This window comes from Heterocephalus glaber, unplaced genomic scaffold (genome assembly GCF_053883595.1).
Source record: "Heterocephalus glaber isolate CG9 unplaced genomic scaffold, H.glaber_assembly_v1.0 deba00000943, whole genome shotgun sequence".
Classification (NCBI taxonomy): domain Eukaryota; kingdom Metazoa; phylum Chordata; class Mammalia; order Rodentia; family Bathyergidae; genus Heterocephalus; species Heterocephalus glaber.
This window is the reverse complement of record NW_028258175.1, coordinates 11,114,965-11,134,959: the sequence shown is the minus strand read 5'-3', so window position 1 is coordinate 11,134,959 and position 19,995 is coordinate 11,114,965. Positions and strand designations below refer to the sequence as shown.

At 46.8% G+C, this 19,995-nt stretch overlaps 1 protein-coding gene across 1 annotated transcript in view; it reads right to left on the bottom strand.

Moving 5' to 3' along the window:
• Positions 1-19,647, bottom strand: part of Pdilt (protein disulfide isomerase like, testis expressed) — a 49,261-nt gene extending 29,614 nt beyond the window's left edge. Inside the window, exons 1-3 of the mRNA XM_087209162.1 lie at positions 17,718-19,647; positions 13,699-13,907; positions 5,861-6,067 (exon numbers count right to left, since the gene is read on the bottom strand). Of these exons, the coding sequence (XP_087065288.1) occupies positions 5,861-6,067; positions 13,699-13,900 (409 nt within the window). The 5' untranslated portion in view covers positions 13,901-13,907; positions 17,718-19,647. The remainder of the gene's footprint in view (positions 1-5,860; positions 6,068-13,698; positions 13,908-17,717) is intronic.
• Positions 19,648-19,995: the final 348 nt, after the last annotated feature.

The window sequence follows — 19,995 nt, the reverse complement described above, 5'->3', positions numbered from 1 at the left end:
TTTTTCTTTTTGTTGGATTCTCCCCCTTTGCATTTAATTTCTTGTCATTCCCAATGTGTTTATTCTGCTATGCTTCCTGGGGTTGTGATCCTCATTGTCTTTTCCTAGGATATTGTCTAAAATTTTCTGGAGCGCTGTTTTGGTATTCATGAAGTTGCTAAGGTGCTCTCTGTCATGAAAGTATCTTATTTCTCCATCCATTTTGAAAGATAGTTTTTCAGGGTACATCAATCTGGGCTGGAGGCTGTTTTCCTTTAGGCCTTGGAGTATGTCACTCCAAGCTCTTCGTGCCTTGAGGGTTTGCGCTGAGAAGTCTGCTGTGATTCTGATGGGCTTTCCTTTGTATGTGATTTGTTTCTTTTCTCTAACTGCTTATAGAATTTTGCTCTTCTGTTGCATTTCTGGAATCTTAACTATTACATGCCTATGTGAGATTTTTTTTTTTATCAAGGCTAGTTGGAGTCCTATATGCCTCACTTACCTGTATGTGATGTTCTTTTTCCCTGCTTGGGAACTTTTCTGGATCACTTCTGTGAATAGTTTTTTATGTCATCTGCACTCTCTCCTGTTTCTTCATTGACTCTGATTAGTCTTATGTTATTTTTCTTTGCATTGTCTAGCAGCTGCTGGATTGATTTCTCATGGTCCCTTACTATTTTTAAGAAATTTTTCTTTTCCTGGTCACTAATTGCAATCGTATCTTCTATATCTGAAATTCTGTCCTCACATTGGCTCATTCTGCTGTGTAGACTTTCAGTGGAGCTTTTAATGTCCTGGAAATCTGTTTGCATCTGTTTTATGGATTCCATTTGTTTCCTATGTTGGGATTCCATCATGTTCCTCAGCTCCTCTCTAGATTTATTAATCATGTCTTGCACTATGGGCACAATCTCTGCTTTTATCTGAGAAATTATTTCTGATTTCATTTTTTCCAGATCCTCTTTTGTTGCCAGTTCAGGGAGTCCAGGTGGTTAAGTATCACAGTGTTCCATCTCATTTCCCTTTGAGGTTGCTGTAGGTGATCTGGAAGTCTGGTTTTGAGATTGTTTACATGTCTTCTCATTTTGACAGGATGGGAGGTGCTACTGGAGCCTGCACAGCTCACCTTTTCTGTGCTGAGAGGGGCAGTATGTTGGCTCAGAAGCCTCCTCCTCTGCACTGAGAGCAGTGGCACATCGACCCGGAAGCCTCCTCCTCTGTGCTGGGAGCCTTGGAGTGAAGTATTTCAAGCCCTAAAGGAAAACAACCTCCAACCCAGATTGATGTACCCTGCAAAACTATCTTCCAAAATTGATGGAGACAAAAGCATGACAAAAAGCACCTGAGGGGCTTCATGAATACTAAACCAGCACTCCAAAAAATTTTAGACAATATCCTAGGAAAAGACAATGAGTATCACAGCACCAGGAATCCCAGCAGAATGATTCCATGAGGCACTACAAGAAATTAAATGCAAAGGGGGAGAATCCAACAAAAAGAAAACGTCATGACAAGGATAAGTTAATACATCAATGTTAATGGCCTCAATTCACCAATCAAAAGAAACAGACTGGCAGAAGGGGTCAAGAAGCAAGGCTCAAAACTATCCTGCATGCAAGAAACACATTTAATTCAAGAAGAAACTCAGAGATTGAAAGTTAAAGGATGGAAAACAATACTCCAGGAGACAGGAACCCCCCAAAAAGCAGGAGTAGCTATCCTCTTTAAAGATCAAGTGAATTTCAAACCAACACTGATTAAGTGGCACAAAGAAGAACACTACATCCTTGTGAAGGGAAAAAATCCAAGAGGAAGAGATGACAATCATAAATATATATGCACCAAACACTAATGCACCCAACTATATAAAACAAATACTAACTGACATGAAAAATCAAATAAACACTACTACAATAGTAGTAGGGGACCTCAATACCCCACTGTCACAAATAAATAGATTAACTAGACAGAAAATAATGAAATAGTAGAACTCAATCAAACTCTTGAACAAAGGAATTTAACAGATTTTTACACAGTGTTCCACCCTACCAAATCAGAATACACATTCTTTTCAGCTGCACAGGGGTCATTCTCCAAAATAGACCACATACTCACTCATAGAACATATTTAAGTAAGTGTAGAGGAATTGAGGTTATCTCCTGTATATTATCAGATCATAGTGCGATGAAATTGGAGATCAATAGCAAAACAAACTGCAAAATTTCATCTACACATGCAAATTGAACAACACACTTCTGAATAACCAGTGAGTCACAGAGGAAATTAAAGAAGAAATCAGTTTCTACAATTAAATAACAATGCAAATACAACCTATTGGAATCTATAGTACACAATGAAGGCAGTCTTATGAGGGAAATTCATAGGAGTGAATAATCATATTAGGAAAACAGAGTGAGCTCAAATAAATGACCTGATGCTGAATCTCATACTTCTAGAAAAAAAAGAGGAGGGAACACCCAAAGCTCATTCAAGGGAGGAAATTATAAAGATCAGAGCAGAAATCAATGCAATGGAGACTAAGAGCATGATACAAAAAAAATCAATGAAGCAAAGAGTTAGTTCTTCAAAAGAATAAACAAAATTGACAAACCCTTAGCCAATCTTATCAAAAAAAGGAAAGAAAAGCCCCAAATCCATGCAATTAGGAATGAAAAGGGTGAAATTACAATGGACCCAGCATAAATCCAGAGGATCATCAATACCTGCTTCCAGAACCTACACGCCAATAAGGTGGAAAACACAGAAGAAATGGACAGCTTCCTAGATACATATGAATTACCAAAGTTGAACGAAGAAGACCTAAAAATTCGGAACAACCCAATATCAACTGATGAAATTGAAAATGTAATTAAAAACTTACCAACTAAGAAAAGCCTGGGCCCTGATGGCTTCATTGCTGAATTTTACATGACATTTAGAGAGGAATTATTGCCACTATTATTTAAACTCTTCAATGAAATTGAAAGGGAAACAATCCTCCCAAATTCATTCCTGGAGGCAAGCATCACCTTGATCCCCAAAGCAGAGAAAGACCCCAAAACCAAAAAAAGAGAACTATAGGCCAATCTCACTAATGAACAGAGATGCAAAAATCCTTAATAAGATACTGGCAAACAGAATTCAGAAGATCATCAAGAAGATCATACACCCTGACCAAGCTGAATTCCTCCCAGAGATGCAGGGATGATTCAACATACACAAATCAATAAATATAATACACTATATTAAGAGAGCCAAGGACAAAAATCATATGATCATCTCAATAGATGCAGAAAAAGGATCCTATAAAGTCCAACACACATTCACGATAAAATAAAACCTACAAAAAATTGGAATACACGGTCCCTACCTCAACCCATTAAAAGCCATCTATGAAAAACCAACAGCCAATAACATACTAAATGGTCAAAAACTGAAATCCTTTCCACTAAAATCAGGAACAAGACAAGGATGGCTACCATCACCACTCCTGTTCAATATAATTTTGGAAACATTAGCCACAGCAATTAGGCAAGAGAAAGAAATAAAAGGAATAAAGATAGGAAATGAAGAAGTCAAATTGTCATTATTTGCAGACAACATGATACCCTGTGTAGAAGATCCTAAGAACTTCACCAAAAGTCTTCTAGACTTAGTAACCAAATTTAGTTGAGTATCTGAATACAAGATCAACACACAAAAATCAATAGCTTTCCTGTATGTGAACAACAAACTCACTGAAAAAGGAACTGAAGAAACAACTCCCTTCACAATAGCATTCAAAAAAGTGAAATAGCTATGAATCAACCTAAGGAAAGAAATCAAAGACCTCTTCTCTGAAGAGTATAGGACTCTGAAAAGAGAGATTGAAGAAAATATCAGAAAATGGACAGACATCCCTTGCTCCTGGGTGGAAACAACCAGTATAGTGAAAATGGCCATACTTCCAAAACTGCTACATAGATTCAGTGCAATCCCAATTGAAATTCCAATAGCATTCTCCACAGACCTTGAGAAAACAATCCAAAAATTGATTTGGAAGAAGAAGAGACCTAGAATAGCAAAAGCAATTCTAGGCTGCAAAGAGAAGGTAGGGCGTATCACAAGCCCCAACTTGAAACTATACTACAAAGCTACTGTGATAAAAACAGCATGGTACTGCCAAAGAAACAGACCCAAGGATCAGTGGAACTGACTAGAAAACACAGAAACATCTCAGATACATTCAGCCACCTCATCTTTGACAAAGGAGCCAAACACCCTCACTGCAGGAAAGATAGCTTCTTTAATAAATGGTGCTGGAAAAATCGGATTTCAGCTTGTCAAAGATTAAAACTAGACCTATATCTCTCACCATGCACTAAACTAAAATCTAAATGGATTAAAGATCTAAATATTAAAACAGAAATGGTAAACTGGCTGCAAGAGAGGTTAGGTAGAACTCTTGAAGACACTGGTGTAGGAAAAGATTTCATGAACAAAACCTCAGTTGCACATGAACCAGCACAAAGAATCAAACAAGTGGGATCTCTTCCTATTAAAAAGCTTCTGCACAGCAAGAGAAACCACCAATAGCATGAAGAGGCAACCCACAATCTGGGAAAATTACCAGCTGTTCCTCATACAAAGTTCTATCTAGAATGTGTAAAGAATTTTAAAAAATCAGATCTCCCAAATTTAAAGACCCAGTCCAAAAATGGGCATCTGAAATGAACAGACATTTCTCAGACAAAGAAGTAGAAATAGCAAATAAACATGAAAAAATGTTCAACATCACTTGTCATTCAAGAGATGCAGATGAAAACAACACCGAGATTCCACCTTACCTGAGAAAGAATGGCTGCTATCAAGAAATCAACCAATAACAAATATTGGTGGGGCTGTGGGGAAAGAGGAACCCTGCTCCACTGCTGGTGGGAGTGTAGACTGGTGCAAGCACTGTGGAAATCAGTACGGAGATACCTCAAAGAACTAGGACTGGAAGTCCCATTTGATCCAGCTATTCCCCTGCTGGGGATCTTCCCCAAAGAATTAAAAGAATCATACCACAGTGATATATGTGCACCCATGTTCATAGCAGCACAATTCATGAGAGCTAAAACATGGAAACAGCCTAATTGCCCATCAACTGGAGACTTGTTAAAGAAAATGTGGGTTTTTTAATAAAATGGAGTAGTACTGACCCATAAAGAATGAGAAATTAGAAGCATTTATAGCTAAATAGATGCACATTGAGCTGATACTCTTAAGTGAAATAAATAGGACACACATGCATAAATACCGGATGGTTTTCTCTGGTGTGAGAAACTGAAAATATAAATAAGGATCAAAATGTATAATAAATAATCTGAAATAGGAAGAAAAGGGGCAAAGGGGAAGGGGAAGTGGGAGGGGGAGGGGAAAGGAAAGAAGGGAATGGAATTAATATGAGAAAATGAAAATTATGGAAACAAAGTCTTTGTAAATAGGGAGGGGTGGAGGGGTTGAAGGGAGGGGTGGGAAAGGGAAAAAAAAATAAGAACCAAAATAGATTATGTAAAGGTACAAATCTGCAATGATGAATGTCATTATATTGTATACCTAAAATGTACCAGTAAAGTTAATTAACAAAAAAAGTAATATCTGGGCCGGGGATTTAGCTCAGTGCTTTTGCCACTTGCTGCACAAGCGCAAGGACCCGAGTTTGATCCCCGGTGCCAAAGAAAAAAAGAGTAATATCTGCCATTCCCAGGTCCCGATCACCAAGGAAGCCTGAGGCGGGGCTGGAAAGAGCCTGGGTCCCTGAGAGGCCCTGTCACTGAGCGCCTCCCTCCTCCAGCCTGTGGCCACCGTGCAGGCTTTGTATAAGCACCACAGTGACGTGCCACTGAGCACCATTACCTTTGCAGCTGATGGGCTTTGACCTGTCGCCCTCAAAAAACAGCTTCAGGTCCGGAGCCTTCGTGATGTAAAACTCCTGCTTAAGCTCCTTCTCCACGGTGATGTCCACTTTGCCGAAGGCAATCCCATTCTTGCCCTTGCCCAGCATCCTCACGGCTTTGCCCAGCTCTTCCGCCAGGTTCCTGGATTGCTTGGACGGCGAGTTGTCTGAAAGAGGGAGAGGGAGGGAAGGCTGGTCCAGGCTTCTTCCCCGCCCCCACCCCCAGGCCCGGAGCGCCTGGCTTTTCCTGTACCTGCTGCTGAGTAAGTTTCAGAAACGTGACAGGTCATGATCTAGGACATTTTGGGAGATGTGGGTTGTGGCTCTTCCAGCTCAGTAACACTGGGAACAATCCAACTTCAGGCCCCTACATCTCTCTGGGCTTCGTTTTTCTTTCTTATAAAATGGGGAGCATCATGACGGCTCCTTCATACACTTGTCAGAGTCAGATGAGATTTATGTAACAATCGGTTAATAGTGCTTATTGTTTTTCTAGAGTTTTGCATGCATTACGTTATTTATTCTTCCCAATAACCCTATGGGCAAGTGTTATTATTACTCTCTCAATTTTATAGATGGGGAAACTGAGGCACTGCAAAATTATCTGCTTGTTCAAAGCCGTTTGGCGGTGAGAAAGCCTAGACATGAACCCACTCAGGCTAGCTGCAGACTTCTGGTTCTCTGAGCCCCAAGAGGCCTGCGAGACACTTAGCTTAATGCCTGGCAGACGGCGAGCACACAATACATTATAGTCACTACTGCTGTTACTGATGTAAAATTTCTGTGGTTAGAAAATAAGGAAAGAAAAAAAGAAATTAAGGGAAGGGAGAGAACAGAGAATCAGAAAGGTGAAGACAGAAGGCTCTCCCGCGCGCCATCTGGTGGAATGTCCTGGAACTAGCCCTGTGAACTGGGTCCCCCCAGTTGCCTGTGGCTGCATCTAACGGGCAGGGAGCTCCCGGGGTAAAGAGGGCCAGGAAGGTGGGGGTGGAGCATACTGCGATGCTCCTCTACCTTCCTGAGTCCGCCCCCTTGCAGGAGGGGTCATCGAAGCAATTTGACCTGCTCCCTAAGGGATCTGATGCTCTGATTCCTTGGCCACTCGGATTGTTAGGCAGGGAGACAGAGATACAGGGAAACAGCCACCAGGAACTAGCATGGGGAATAAACCTTTGTGGCTTAAACGGAGGGGACTGAAAGGCTCCTCTGTTTGCTCTTCTTCCTTCCAGTAAGGTTGTGTGACTGCAGACCCCCTCGCTGCCCCAGTGCAGACCACTGGATCATTTTCAAAACCCTGTTCATCTAGAGCACTTGGAGAAAGTGCAGATCACCTCCTGACTGGGGGAAAGTCCACAAGTCTTTGGTGGAGCGCAGCCCACAACAAAGCTGGGCCCACAATGTTACAGACAAGGAAAGGGAAGCCCAGAGGTCTTACTCCAATACGTGTTAATTTGAGGTTCAACTCCAAGGCCACCTGACTCCTAGATTCATGCTCCAACTGACCAACCAGCACCTCCAGCTGCCAGCCAGCAACCTTCACTTGTACAGAACTCGGAACCCAGAGTGAATGATTGTTTTCATTAACCTCCCAATTGATGGAGGGGAGACTTTCTGCCTCCTCCTAGATCAATGCCTCACCGCCGCCTGCTTCATCACCATCGTCGCCTTTGATACCTTCTATCCATCACCACTGGCAGGTGCTGGCCTGTCGCCAGCTGCTAGACTGCGGTCTTTGCTGTGGATTTCTGGAAATTTGGGCTCAAAGTTGCTGAGTGACATCACATCTAAGGGCAGGAGCTCAGAATGAGAGATCCCCTCGGCATGGCTGACCGAAAGGTGGGCGTCTGGAGATTCCACTCCAAGTCCCATGCCCCTGGGGGTCTGAAATGGAGGTCAAAAAGACCAGGACAACAGGGGTGCTGTTGTCTGAAAGCTAAAAAGATGGTACCTGACAATAACGGTCATGGGAATCTGTTCGTTTCACTCATTCAACAAATCTTTTTATCATACGCCATGGGCCAGGCACCGAGGCTGTTACTGTGAACAACCACGTAAAAATCCCTGCTCTCACTGGAAAAGACCGAAAATAAAGAAAGAAAAATATGTGCTGGGTAAGGTGAGAGTTGGAGATCGGGAGCGTCAGGAAAATGGTTGCGTTTAAGTGGAAAAACTGATGAAGGCCTTGTTGAGAAGAGAATTTTCATAAAGACAGAAGGGGATGGATTTATCTCAATGCTACATGAAGATTAGGCCCAGGGGAGAAGCTAGTGGGCACAGGGAGACCGACTGGACACTACTGTAATAACCCAGGTGATACATGGTGGTGACTGGAGCCAGGGTAGCAGCAATGCAAGGGGGTGAGAAGGGACCCAAGCCCAGGGAAGTGTTTAGAAGAGTCGTTGACTGGGTTTGTTGGTAAATGGATTGTGGAGTACCAGTGGAAGAGAAGTGTCAAGGATGACGCTCAGGTTTTGACCTGAGGAACTAGAAAAGAAGAGATGGCGATGATTGTGGTGACAGCAATGATAACAAAAATCGTTACAGCAGATGTTTAGCTGGACGTGGCAGAGCGTGCCTGCAATGCCAGCGTTCTGGGCGGCTGCGGCAGGGTTATCGCAGGGTTGAGCCTATCCTGGGCAACTTGGCAAGATCCTATCGAGAGTTAAAAATAATGATAATCATAAAAGGGGGCTGGGATGTAGCTCAGTGCAAAGACCTTGAACTCAATCCCCAGCACTACAAAAAAACCATTTATTTTCACTTGCTATACCCATCTCTCGCTAAGTATACCACGCATTTGTTGTCTTGTTAATCTTCAGTATGATCTGTGAGTTAGTTATTATTAAAGGCGAAAAACATTACAGACAAGGAAATGGGAACCCAGCGGCTTTACTGCTGCTAAATGGTTAGGATGAAATTTAAATGCAAGGCTGATGACTCCAACTGACCAAACTGGTCATCCAGACTGAAAATGTCCCTTTTCACGGAGAAGGGAATGGGGATGTGCTTCCTGTCTCCCCTGTTTCAGGTGGTTCCCACGAGAGCAGAGAGAAATTGCAAAAACAAACCCATTCTACGATTTAGGGTCCTGTTTTCTGGCTTCTGTCTTTTTAAAGTGTGACAACTGGTCTTACCTCTGAAGCGCTGCAATTTTAAATTCCAAGTTCTTAAAGGAAAAAGGTATGCATACACCCCTTGGGTCCTGGTGCCTACTTCTTGCCCTGGCCAACTGGAAATCTGAGTTTGGTCTACCCTAACCCTAACCCTAGCCCTAACCCTAAGAAGACACTTGGGCGGAACAGTGCCCAGTAGGTTGTGAATGGACAGGGCCCCCTTTACTGAGATTCCCATTAGCCCAACCTCCCTCAGGTCTTGGGCATGTTTGTGGACACCTGGAGCTCAGGTGCTTCATAAGTGATCGTTACCACCACTGCCGCCGATGTTGTCATTAGTACTGTCATCGCCATAACCATCATCAGTGCATCCTGACCACTGCCATCACCATCACCATCTCCACCTGATCTTCATCCAGATTCCCATCTCCATCATGAACCCTATCATTATCTAATGTTTTTGCAGGACAAACTCTTGCCACCCGTGCCTAAGGGACAACTAGTAAATGATCCCAGAGACAGCTCCTAATAAATCTTAGCACTCCCCAGTAAGGGTGGCTTTTTCTTCCCTTCTCGACTCAGAGGCTCAGGAAGGGCACTGCAGGCGGAGGGAACTGCAGGACCACCGAGCCAGGGTGACTCCCTCTGGCAAGCACAAATAGCTCAGGGTGAAGAGCAGAGCATTCAGGGGAAGTGAGAAGTCGATCTGGGCTGGATCAAATAGAGAAGTCGTATTCATCTTAAGAAATTTGGAATTTTAGAAAACCATGGAGGATTTTAATCAGCGTACAATTTGCACTTTAGGAAAAAAACAGTGCATTGTGCACACAGCATTGGGAGAGGCTGGGAGACCATCTGCTGTGGTGGTTTGGGTGGGGAACGGGGAGGGTGGAACTGAGACATCAGGAGAGGGGTGGAAGAATGGGACAGTGCAGAGGCTTTAGAAGATGGCATCTGCAGGTGGCGGTGACCAACTCGATTCAAGAATAGAGGGGAATCAAGAAGAGCCTTGATGTTTCTGACTTTGATATTGGAAGGCGGAATCTGAGAAGGAATGTGTGGATAGGACCCAGTCCAAGATTCTGTGGTCTGTTTTGGACACAGGAGGCATTTGAGATGGGAGAGGCCCCTCCGATCATTGGCTCTTGGACATAGAGTCCTTGGAGAGGTAAGAAGGTGGGGAGCGGTTGAGGAGTTGAGAGCTACTGAGGAATCCCTGGGGGCCACGTCAGCCGCCTCCCCCTTGTAAAGAGCCCATTTACCCTGGGAGAGAAGCTTTTACAATAGCAAGTGATTAATTTTTCCAAAGGTCACTTTAGAAGGCCTGCCAGGTTTTGAGAACTCATTTGGAATTAAATTGTGTACTGGCAGGAATCAAAGAGTCAACTGTAATGAGTTTAATTGAGTGTCTCTTTTTCGATAACACAATCACTGCTGGGGTAGAGTTGGCTGCTTTGAAATACCCACTGGTGAGAAGTATTAACATACTTTAAGGTATTCAAATTGGTTGTTATCAAGCCCAGTTAAAGAAAGAAACATCAGTTGGCTCTTCCCGCAGGCTCTTGTTCAGTGTCAGTCTCAAAGTCACAGTCCCAAAGAATCATGAATTTGCCCTGCTACCCTGATTAAAACAAGATCGCCACTGGCAGACCCTTGTGTCCTCATGGGCATAGGGCAGCGTCCCCAGCCTTGACCACCTGCTGCATCACTTTTGACAAAGTAAACGTGTGGAGGTGCTTATTGTGTGATATGAAGCACGTGGCCCTACACCCTTCACTAGGGGGTTCAGGATCCAGAGATTGGGAGCACAGCGAGAGAGAGAGAGAGAGAGAGAGAGAGAGAGAGAGAGAGAAGGTAGTTTGGGTTTTTGACCTATTTGACCATTATCTTACAGTCCCACAACAAGCAGAGTGGGGCTGCAGGGTTTGCAACTTTTCCTGGTGGGAGGAACCATGAAATAGTTGGCCCAAGTCCTGATGTGGATGCGGGATGTGTAGGGCCGGATGGAAGCATCTTCCAGCAAGGTGGAAATGCCTGCCCTGTTTGCAGGCTGGATCTCTTCGGCAAAGCTTTGCAGTGCTCCGGACAGCAGATCAGATGGCACTTAGGGACCAAGGTGTGTGGAGCAGTGGGGCTAAGAGAGGATTTAGCAGTGCTCGGCATGGTGTCTTTGATAAATATGGAAGTCAACAACCATGAATTCGGGAGACTTCTGCTGCCTCCACTGCTCTGGCTAACGACTGCTCGTCCTGGGGGGAAGTCAGGGTTTCTCTCACTTCCAGACAACTCGAAAGCTCCCAGAAGCACTTGCTCTGGCCAGAGCATCCTGGGCACAGCATGAGGAGCCAGGGCCACACCAGGAAGGCTGTTCAGCCATGCAGTTTGGAGACTCAGCTCTAAGGACCAGCCTAAGCCACAGCTTCTCCGCCTTGGGTCACCAGGTGTGGAGTTCAGACTGTGCAGTGGCACAGATCATGTTTTATAGAGTTTCTCGTGCCTGGTGACATTCCCGGCTTCAACTGTAAAGTCCTGGAAGACAGGGCCCTTTTCTCCAGGGCCCCTACAAAGTGCCACAGCCTGGCACTGTATGGAGCTGTATAGCAGTGGGGTGAATAAGAACACAGTGATACCCTGTAATCCCAGCACTCTGGGAGGCTGAGACAGGAGGATCGCAAATTTGAACCGAGCCCAGGCAACATAGCTTCTGAGCAAGATCCTGTCTCAAAACTTAAGAAAAGGGCTGAGGATGTTGCTCAGTGTGAAGGCCCTGGGTTCAATCCTCACTGCTACAAAAAAAAAGCAAAATAAAATAAAACACAAAGATAACAGCTATTGGGTGTCCCCTCAGGGCTAGCTGCTGTGTATTCGAGCCCAGTACCGAGACCACAGCCGATCCCGAGGAAGGAGTGGCTCACTGCTCCAGATGAGGATGCCGGCGAGGGCGAGGTCAAGCGCAGCCAGCGTCTCCTTACGATCTCCCCTGATCCCCACAGGAACGAACGCAAGGCGTGGCACAAAGGCACCGCCTTCCCCACTTAGCAGCCAGCAAAGGAGCTCAGAGCGCTCCAGGCCACCACCTAACATCCTGGGCTGGCTGATCGGTCACAGCCTGTGACGTGACCTTCCTCACTCACCGCACAGAGGGACCGGAAATGAGGGGGCGCCTGCGAGGGTCGTGACTAGCAGGCTCAAGCAGAGAGGAGGCTGCTCGATCCCAGCCCATCAGCCCAGCCAGAGGGCAGCAGGGAAGTTGGGGTGGAGGGGTGCTGGGGAGGGGACTGAAACCAAGAAGGGAAACCCAGCTGCCCTCCTGCCCTTCACCTTGAGGACTGGGCCCTGCAGAAGCAGGCCTCGGGGCTGACGCGGAGCCAGGCACTTTCTAGGAGTCGCTCTGAAGGCAGGATTCAGACCCCGTGTCTACACCCGCTTTCTTCACTCCCCCAAACCGTTCTGTATGGGGAGTGGCACAGTGGGGGGGACCCCCACTTGTGTTGTGTGACCGTGGGCAAGTCAGTTGGCCTCTCTGAGCTCCTGTATCCACCGCTGTAAAGGAGGGAGGGGAACAGCGCCCCAGTGCTGGGCTGCAAGGACTGAGGACTGAACGTTTCCTGAGGTGCTTGCTCCCCTCGGTGCCTTTGCCCCCAGATGTCTGCTGATGCACAGAGCAAAAGTGCAAAGGTGGCTGCATGAAGCCCAGATACCAGGGGTGAAGGACTAGAGCGCCTTTCAGCCCACGAGCTTGGGCCCGACTGCCAGCCTTTGTTGCTCTCAGGATGGGGTCTGGGAACGTCACACACTTCACTGAGTCTTCTCCACAATCCAGCTTGGTCATGATGCTCCATACCCATTCTATGGAGCAGAAAACTGGGGCCCAGAACAGTAAAATACCTGAAGGTAAAGCCTGGCTTTTCCCGATAGGATATCATAGGAGCCACATGTGACATGTGATAAAAAATACAAATTTATTAGAGTAAAAGACACATTGTCACTAGTCCCCCTCAAGAAACTCCCCCACGCTTGGAACACACTTATCCCACCGTTCTTACCACTTTCTGAAGCAGCTCTGGAAATCCTCTTTGTAAGCGTCTCTGCTTGTGCTGTCATGGCTGCCTCGATGTCCTGGATCTATTCAAAATGTTTACCTTTCACGCTCATTTTGCCTTTGGGGAGGAGCTAGACGGCTCAGGGTGCTAGAGCCGGTGAATAAGGTGGATAGGGAGGCGCTGCGATGCTTTCCCAAGCCTGCCTGTTTATCACATGGCACTCAGCAGCACTCATGCCTTTTCTATCACAACCTGTAAAGACACTTCGAAAGGACTTCTCAGAGCTGCTTCCCAAAGTGGCGGGGCCGGTGGGACAAGCGTGTTTGAAGTGGGGGGAATAGCTGAGGGGATTAACGGCGATGCAGCTTTTCTCATAAATTTAAAAATCTTTTTTCACTATATTTTTATCACCCCTTGCCCAAACCCAAGACGAAAGTGGCCCCTGGCACCTGGAGACTTGCTTATTTCCTTGGACCTCAGTGTTCTCACCTGGAAATTGAGAATGATGTGATATCTGTAAATGTACATTTTAAGTTGCTCACGTGCTCTCGTGTGTTGAGTAATGTATGAAACCCCTCAGGCCGCAGAAGCAAGGAAGCAGGCCTGGCCCCACTGTCACCAGCACCCAGGAGGGACACGCGCGGAAAAGCACCATGAGGAAGCGCGTCTCGTTGAGCATCTGTGCCAGGCCGGCGGGCGTCAGCACCAGCAGGTTGTTCTCCTCCACAACGTGCAAGGGCTGGGAGAGGTTGATGCTGGGGACAGTGGCATCCTGCTCCCGTGAGCTGTGGGCAGCAGGGACCCAGGAGGCCACCATCAGCATGGCCGTCCAGAGCAGCTCCATGGCTGTCCTGCGGGGGAGAGGGACAGAGCCCTTATTACCACAGGGGGCCCTTCTCCACCCCAGGGTTGCTCTCCACACCCCACCTTTCACCTGGGGACCATGGGCTGGGCACTGACCCCCAGAAATGCCCACAGCTTAGCGGCAGCCTGGCCAAGACAACCTCAGCCCCAGCGTAGCCGAACCCCCTTGGAATAGCAGACACTCAAACCCACTGGCTTCCCAGCCACTAGCAAAAACTCTGCAGAGAAGTCTGGGTCTCACCCCAGAGTCCCAGGGTGAGGCTCTGGACCAGGCCCCCAGCACAGGCTCCCAGGATCCCCTCTGCCGACGGTGTCCCATGCTCCCAGGCACCAGGCCTGAATGCCTCTGTGATGGGAAGCTCACTATCTTACAATGTACCCCATGTGGCTTTGGAAATATTCTCAAGAATAAATATTTTCTTTTGAAAGTCATAACCACAGAATGCACTGTGAAAATATGTTGAGTGCAAAATAAAAATCTCTCCTTTAACGCTATGGCCAAGCAAGCTGTTAGGTTTAGAATGAACCCTTGCAGACATTGACAATGCCTCTATAAACATCCTCTGAGTGCACATTTCAAGACTATGCATAGTGTAGGATGCTTAATTCTCTCTTAACATTTGATGCTCAACCTCACCCCAGACCAAATTGATTCAGAATTGCTCAGAGTGAGGCTTGAAAATCAAAATATTTGAGAAGTTTCCCAGATGATTTTTGTTGTCTTGCTGCTTCTTTGCTTGGTGGTTGTTCCTGCTGCTGTTGTTGTTGTTGTTTGTGGCACTGGGGATTGAACCCAGGCTCTTGGCCCTGAGCTACATTCCCAAACCTTTTTCAATTTTTATTTTGAGGCAGGGTCGCACTAAGTCACTAAGTTGGCCAGGCTGGCTTTGAACCTGTGATCCTCCTGCCTTAGCCTCACAGAGAGCTGGAATTACAGGCGTGCACCACCATACCTGGCTTGTTGCTATTTTAACTTTTTACTTGGGACATTTTGAACGCAAAGATAGAGTGGTATGGTGCATTCCCAAGGCACGCACCCCTCAACTTCAGTTACTGTCGTGGCCAAACATTTCGTTAATATTCTCATCCGCTCTCTGCCCTGGACTATGTTGAAGGCAGTCTTCGGCGATATATATTCACCTGTAAATATTTCATTATAAATCCCTAAATGATGTGGATTACTTCAAAATAGCACATAACTATAATACTCTTATCATTACAGCCTTGTATCACCAGCTACCCAAGCAGTGTGCAAATCACTCTGCTTGCCTCATAAAATTTAAGGTTTTTTTAAAAATCAGGATCCAAATGAGATCCATCAATTGTCATTGATTGTCAGCTCTCTTCAACTTTGTCCAGGTAATTCTGCAGCTGGAGAGCCATGTGGTTGGTCAAATGAAATCAACAAAGGCGAGTCAAGATAAGAGTGAAAGCCAGGTGGACACCTGGTTTTCTGGAATGTTGAGCAATGGGTATGATCCAAATCTGTCTCGGTCAAAGGGCTCTTGATCCCTAATGAGCCCCAGTGTCCCCATATCTACTGAGCAGCCTGCCCCTCACCGGCCCTGCCTGGGTCTGCTACAGTAGCATGATGACTATTAGACAGAACTTTTGTTTTTAGCACTAATGTTCTTGTTTGCTTATTTGTTCTTTGAGTCACTCACTTGCAGTGGGAATTGTCATCTAAAAGTTCTTTGCCTACACGGAGGCATCAAAGTACTAGGGTGTTAATTTTCATTGTACAGAAAGTCACTAGAATGACCCTTTCTTAGTTATGCAGATATAAGGCAGTGAGGGCTGCCAGAACCTTCCTGGACCAGACATTGACCATCACTTCTGTGTGTCTATGGTACCCAGAATCCTGCTGGGCGGGACGGTGTCAGATTTGGGAAAGGTCTTCTGGGAAGAAATCTTGAAATTAAAGGTTTTAAGACCCTCTCTTGGCACTTGCAGGAGGATAAAGGAGCCTTGGCTGGTGACCTTAAGGTGGCTGCAGAACCTACAAGGGAAACACTGCTGTCCGGCTCAGGCAAGAAGGATGACAATCAGAGCCAGGGATTTAGCTCAATGGTTCCGACGCCTGCCTCGCAAGTGCAAGGTCCTGAGTTCGATCCCTGGTACCAAAAAAAAAACATAGCAAAGAAGGATGACAATCAGATGCCGGTGGCTGGGAGGCAGGCCCTGCATGGGGACTTCAGCCACTCCAGTCTTCCCTTCGACTCACTCATCAATATTTGTACACCCACCAAATATTTCTGACGCTTGTTACATGTTACATACATTACATGCTGTTAAGCGCTAGAGACCCAAAAAGTCAAAACAATGGGCAGGCGTTTGTGCATTCGGGTCATAGGACACATCGTCAATGAGATAAACAGATACAATGAATGGTATATCAGAAGCCGATCCACACTGAGGGAAAAAAGAGATAAGGGAAGACTTGAAGTGATGCGGAAGGGGGAGTGTTAACATTATTAACAAGGTGGCCAAGAGGGCATTTGACTGAAGGAAGCAAAGAAGTGATCGATTTGCGTTTCCAAGGGTGGGAGAGGAAGTCCTTCTGTCCTCCACTCCTGTTGTTCTTTTCTTGAGACTCCTCAAGCCCGGGCTCAATCTGCCTCAAACTCTGGACCTCTCTCTGATTCAGGCTGGCACTGTGTCTTTAGCTTCCCCTCTGCCAACCCTTTGTTCTCTGCTCGTGGACTTTGGTTCTCCCTGCATCTCCCTGCTTTTCTGGCCTAGTGTCCCCTGCATCTCCTCTGTCCCCCACAAAGGCACACTGCCCGGATCTACAAATTCCAGATCGGAGGAAAGCAGCCCCCGATGGATGCCTTGTTAATAGGAACAGGCAGCATGGAGTGCCCCGCTGCCCACCAGCTGGTGTGCTCAGCACGCACCGCATTGTCGCCCAGCACTGCCCCAAGACCCATGTCCCAGACACCACTGTCTTTTGCGCACACAGTGCCATGACCTGCTCACAGGTCCCTGTGTCTCTGCTCTGCTTTCCCCCATTCCATCCCCCGCACAGGGATCACAGAGTCCAATTTGAAGCAGGAGTCAGACACTATGGCTCTGATTATTGAAAGATTCCAGCAGCGTGCTGTCACACACGGTCCAAAGCTTGACCCTGTGGCCTCTCAGGTTCCCGGGCTCTGATCCTTACTTTCACCCCATCTGACTTTACCCTCTCTGCTCTCCTCCCTTAGTCACTCTCCTGTTCTCTCCACCTTGGGACTGAGGCCTCTGCCTACAACACCTCCAGTCCACCTCAGAGCTTTGCCTGGTCCTTCAGATCCCAAACACCAGCCCATCAGAAGGATTTCTCATCCCTCTGCTTTCAGCAACCTACCAAGTCACCAGTACTGCTTCACTGCTTCATTATTATTTCTGAGTGCACCTTGTTTTCTTTTTTTAACTTTTTAAATGTCAATACCATCGTTCAGAGCTGTTTACCTTCTTCCTAGAGCAGGGTATGGACCTGATTTTAGAATTCAGCACGTTTGCTGAATGAATGGATGGATGAATGAACTAACTTAATTCTCACAACAGACCCCAAGATCCATTTCAGAGCTTCTCAATTATGATAACCCACTAGAATTCCCCGGAGAGTGTGGCAAAAATACTAGCACTTGAGCACAAACCCACCCCAGGTGAGCTTAGGCCTCGTTTTTTAAAGCCCCCGGTTCATTCTAACGTGTGGCCATCTTCAGTGTATGACATTTGGCAGAGGGAAGAGGGAAGACAGCTGGCACACGGGGCCCATGGGTCAGAGTGGCCATTGTCACTGATCCTCGTACCTGCAGGAAATTGGGTGACTCTCGGAGCTGCTGGGCCACGCAGGGCTGGCCCTGTGGGAGGGAAGTCGTGATCTGAAAGTAGGCTTCTGGCCTCCCCAGTGATCAGAGCAGGCCTGGTTGGCAGCTGGACTGTCCAGAGAAGTCCAGGGACAGAAAGGAAGCTCCTTCCAGAGCACACTGAGGCCACCCCAGCCCACAGCAATGTTCTGGGTTCTGGAGTTCCGGAGGCCCAGGTGGCCCTAGGGAAGAATGGGCCATTGTTGAGTCAGAGGGGCTCTGCCCGGCAGGCCCAGCAGGGAAGAGCTGCCTGCCTTCCCCTTACACAGAGACTGGAGCTTTATGGAAGGCCAGAAACAGGCATGGCCTGGACTCGGGGTTGGAGACCCTAACTCTGTCCTAAGCAGTGTGGCCCTGAATATATATTTCTCACTCTTTCCGAGTGTTTCTGTGGCACACAATGGTGTCCAACTCAGGGGTGTGGGAAAGTTAAACAAGACAAGCAACAGAGCACCCGTGCATGCCTCCCCCACCTGCACCTTGGCCTTCTCGCTGGTTTCTTTCTTTCTTTCTTTCTTTTATATCGGTGCTAGTGATCAAATCCAGGGCCTCACACGCACTAAGCCAGTGCCCTACCACTGACCTACACGTCAGGCCCTGCGTGCTCTTGGCTCACTCTGCTCCAGCCACACTGGCCTCAGATATAACAATCATGCTCCTGCCCCAGGGCCTTTACACTTGCAGTCTCCCCTGCCGGGAAGCTGTTTACCCAGGGACACTCCAGCTCCACACTTGAAGCTCCTTGAAGTCTTTGCTTGCCTGTCACTTTCCCAGGGGCCTTTTCCTGACCACTTTGTCTAAACTATCAGCCCCATGCACCTTTCAGGGACGCGGGGATACCTCATTCTCTTCGCAGCCTTTATTTTTCTTCATAGCATTAATCACCTTCTAAATCACCTGTCATTTCCTTTGCCCAGCAAGTAAGAGGTACCAATAAACACTTGTTGCATGAATAAATAAAAGCCCATTTGTATTTTAGCGTCACCGTTCTTATGGTCAGAGGTTGCAGGGGCGCCTTGCACTGGCCTAGGGTCTCCAATACTTAGGCAGAGGGGGGGAAATGGGCTCAGCCTGCCCGAGGGACAGCAGAGCAGCCCACCTGCCTGAGAGTGAAGATTGGATGGTTAGAGATGAGGGTGTCACCCAGGGCCAGTAGAGAACCCGGGGCCAAGCTTGGTGGAGATTAGAGAAGCTGCCTTTGTGGAAACGGACCACACTGACCTGACCAGGAAATGAGTCACCGCCGCAGTGGCCCCTGACCAGTGAGGGACGCACAGCCTGTGGAACGTTGCCGGCTGCTTCCTGAGCTTCCCCTAGGTGGGGCACCTACCTCTCCTCCTCCACTAGGGGGCTCTGTTTCAATTCTAGGGATAAGAAAAATGCTCTTAGGACTGACTAAACCTGCAGTTCAAACAGGTGCTGGAGACTGGGAATGCCACCCAACTGGTTTGATTTAATCCCGGGGAGAAAAAAAAATGCACACATTGTACCCAGAGTATCAGAAATGAACTTTCACCTGTTATACATGGAAAGTTTCAGAGCAGGATGTGGTAATAAAAATACTGGATAAATATTAAGTATTTTGTTTTTATCAACCCAACAAATATACATGGAGCTCTTGCAATGCAGCAGGTACTGCTCTAAGTGCTGGGATATGGTGGTGCCAAATGTGAGACCAAAGTGACTCCATTTTGCTAAAATCCACTATTCTCCTAGTCTCTACTGTCCTCACAAATTAACGGTTAAAATGTGCTTGCTCTGGGACTAAAGACACAATCTGTAACGAAGCAAAGTTCCTAAATTAATTACTCAACCATCTGTTTGCCCAGGAAATGAACGTTCCGGGTCCACTATCTATAGAACAATCTGTCGATGTGCTGCTGACCGTCAGTACGTGACAATCGACCCTCGAACCCCCCCCCACACACACACACCCCGCCCCCACCCCCCGGTCGTTCGCGGTCTTGGCCCAATGGGCCTGGCCAATTAAAAGTGTACATATCATACTTGCTAAATGTCAACCAATCCTGTAACTGCTAAGTGGAAAATCCCCAAACCTTACCTTAACCCCTATAAAAACCCTGCTGATTTAAAATTTGGGGCTCTCAATCCTGACCCGCTGCGTCGGCGACGGTTGGGAGTCCCTGCTCGAGCTTGAATAAACGACCCTCGTGTGTTTGCATCGGAATCGGCTCCTTGGTGGTCTTTGGGGACTTCGCGA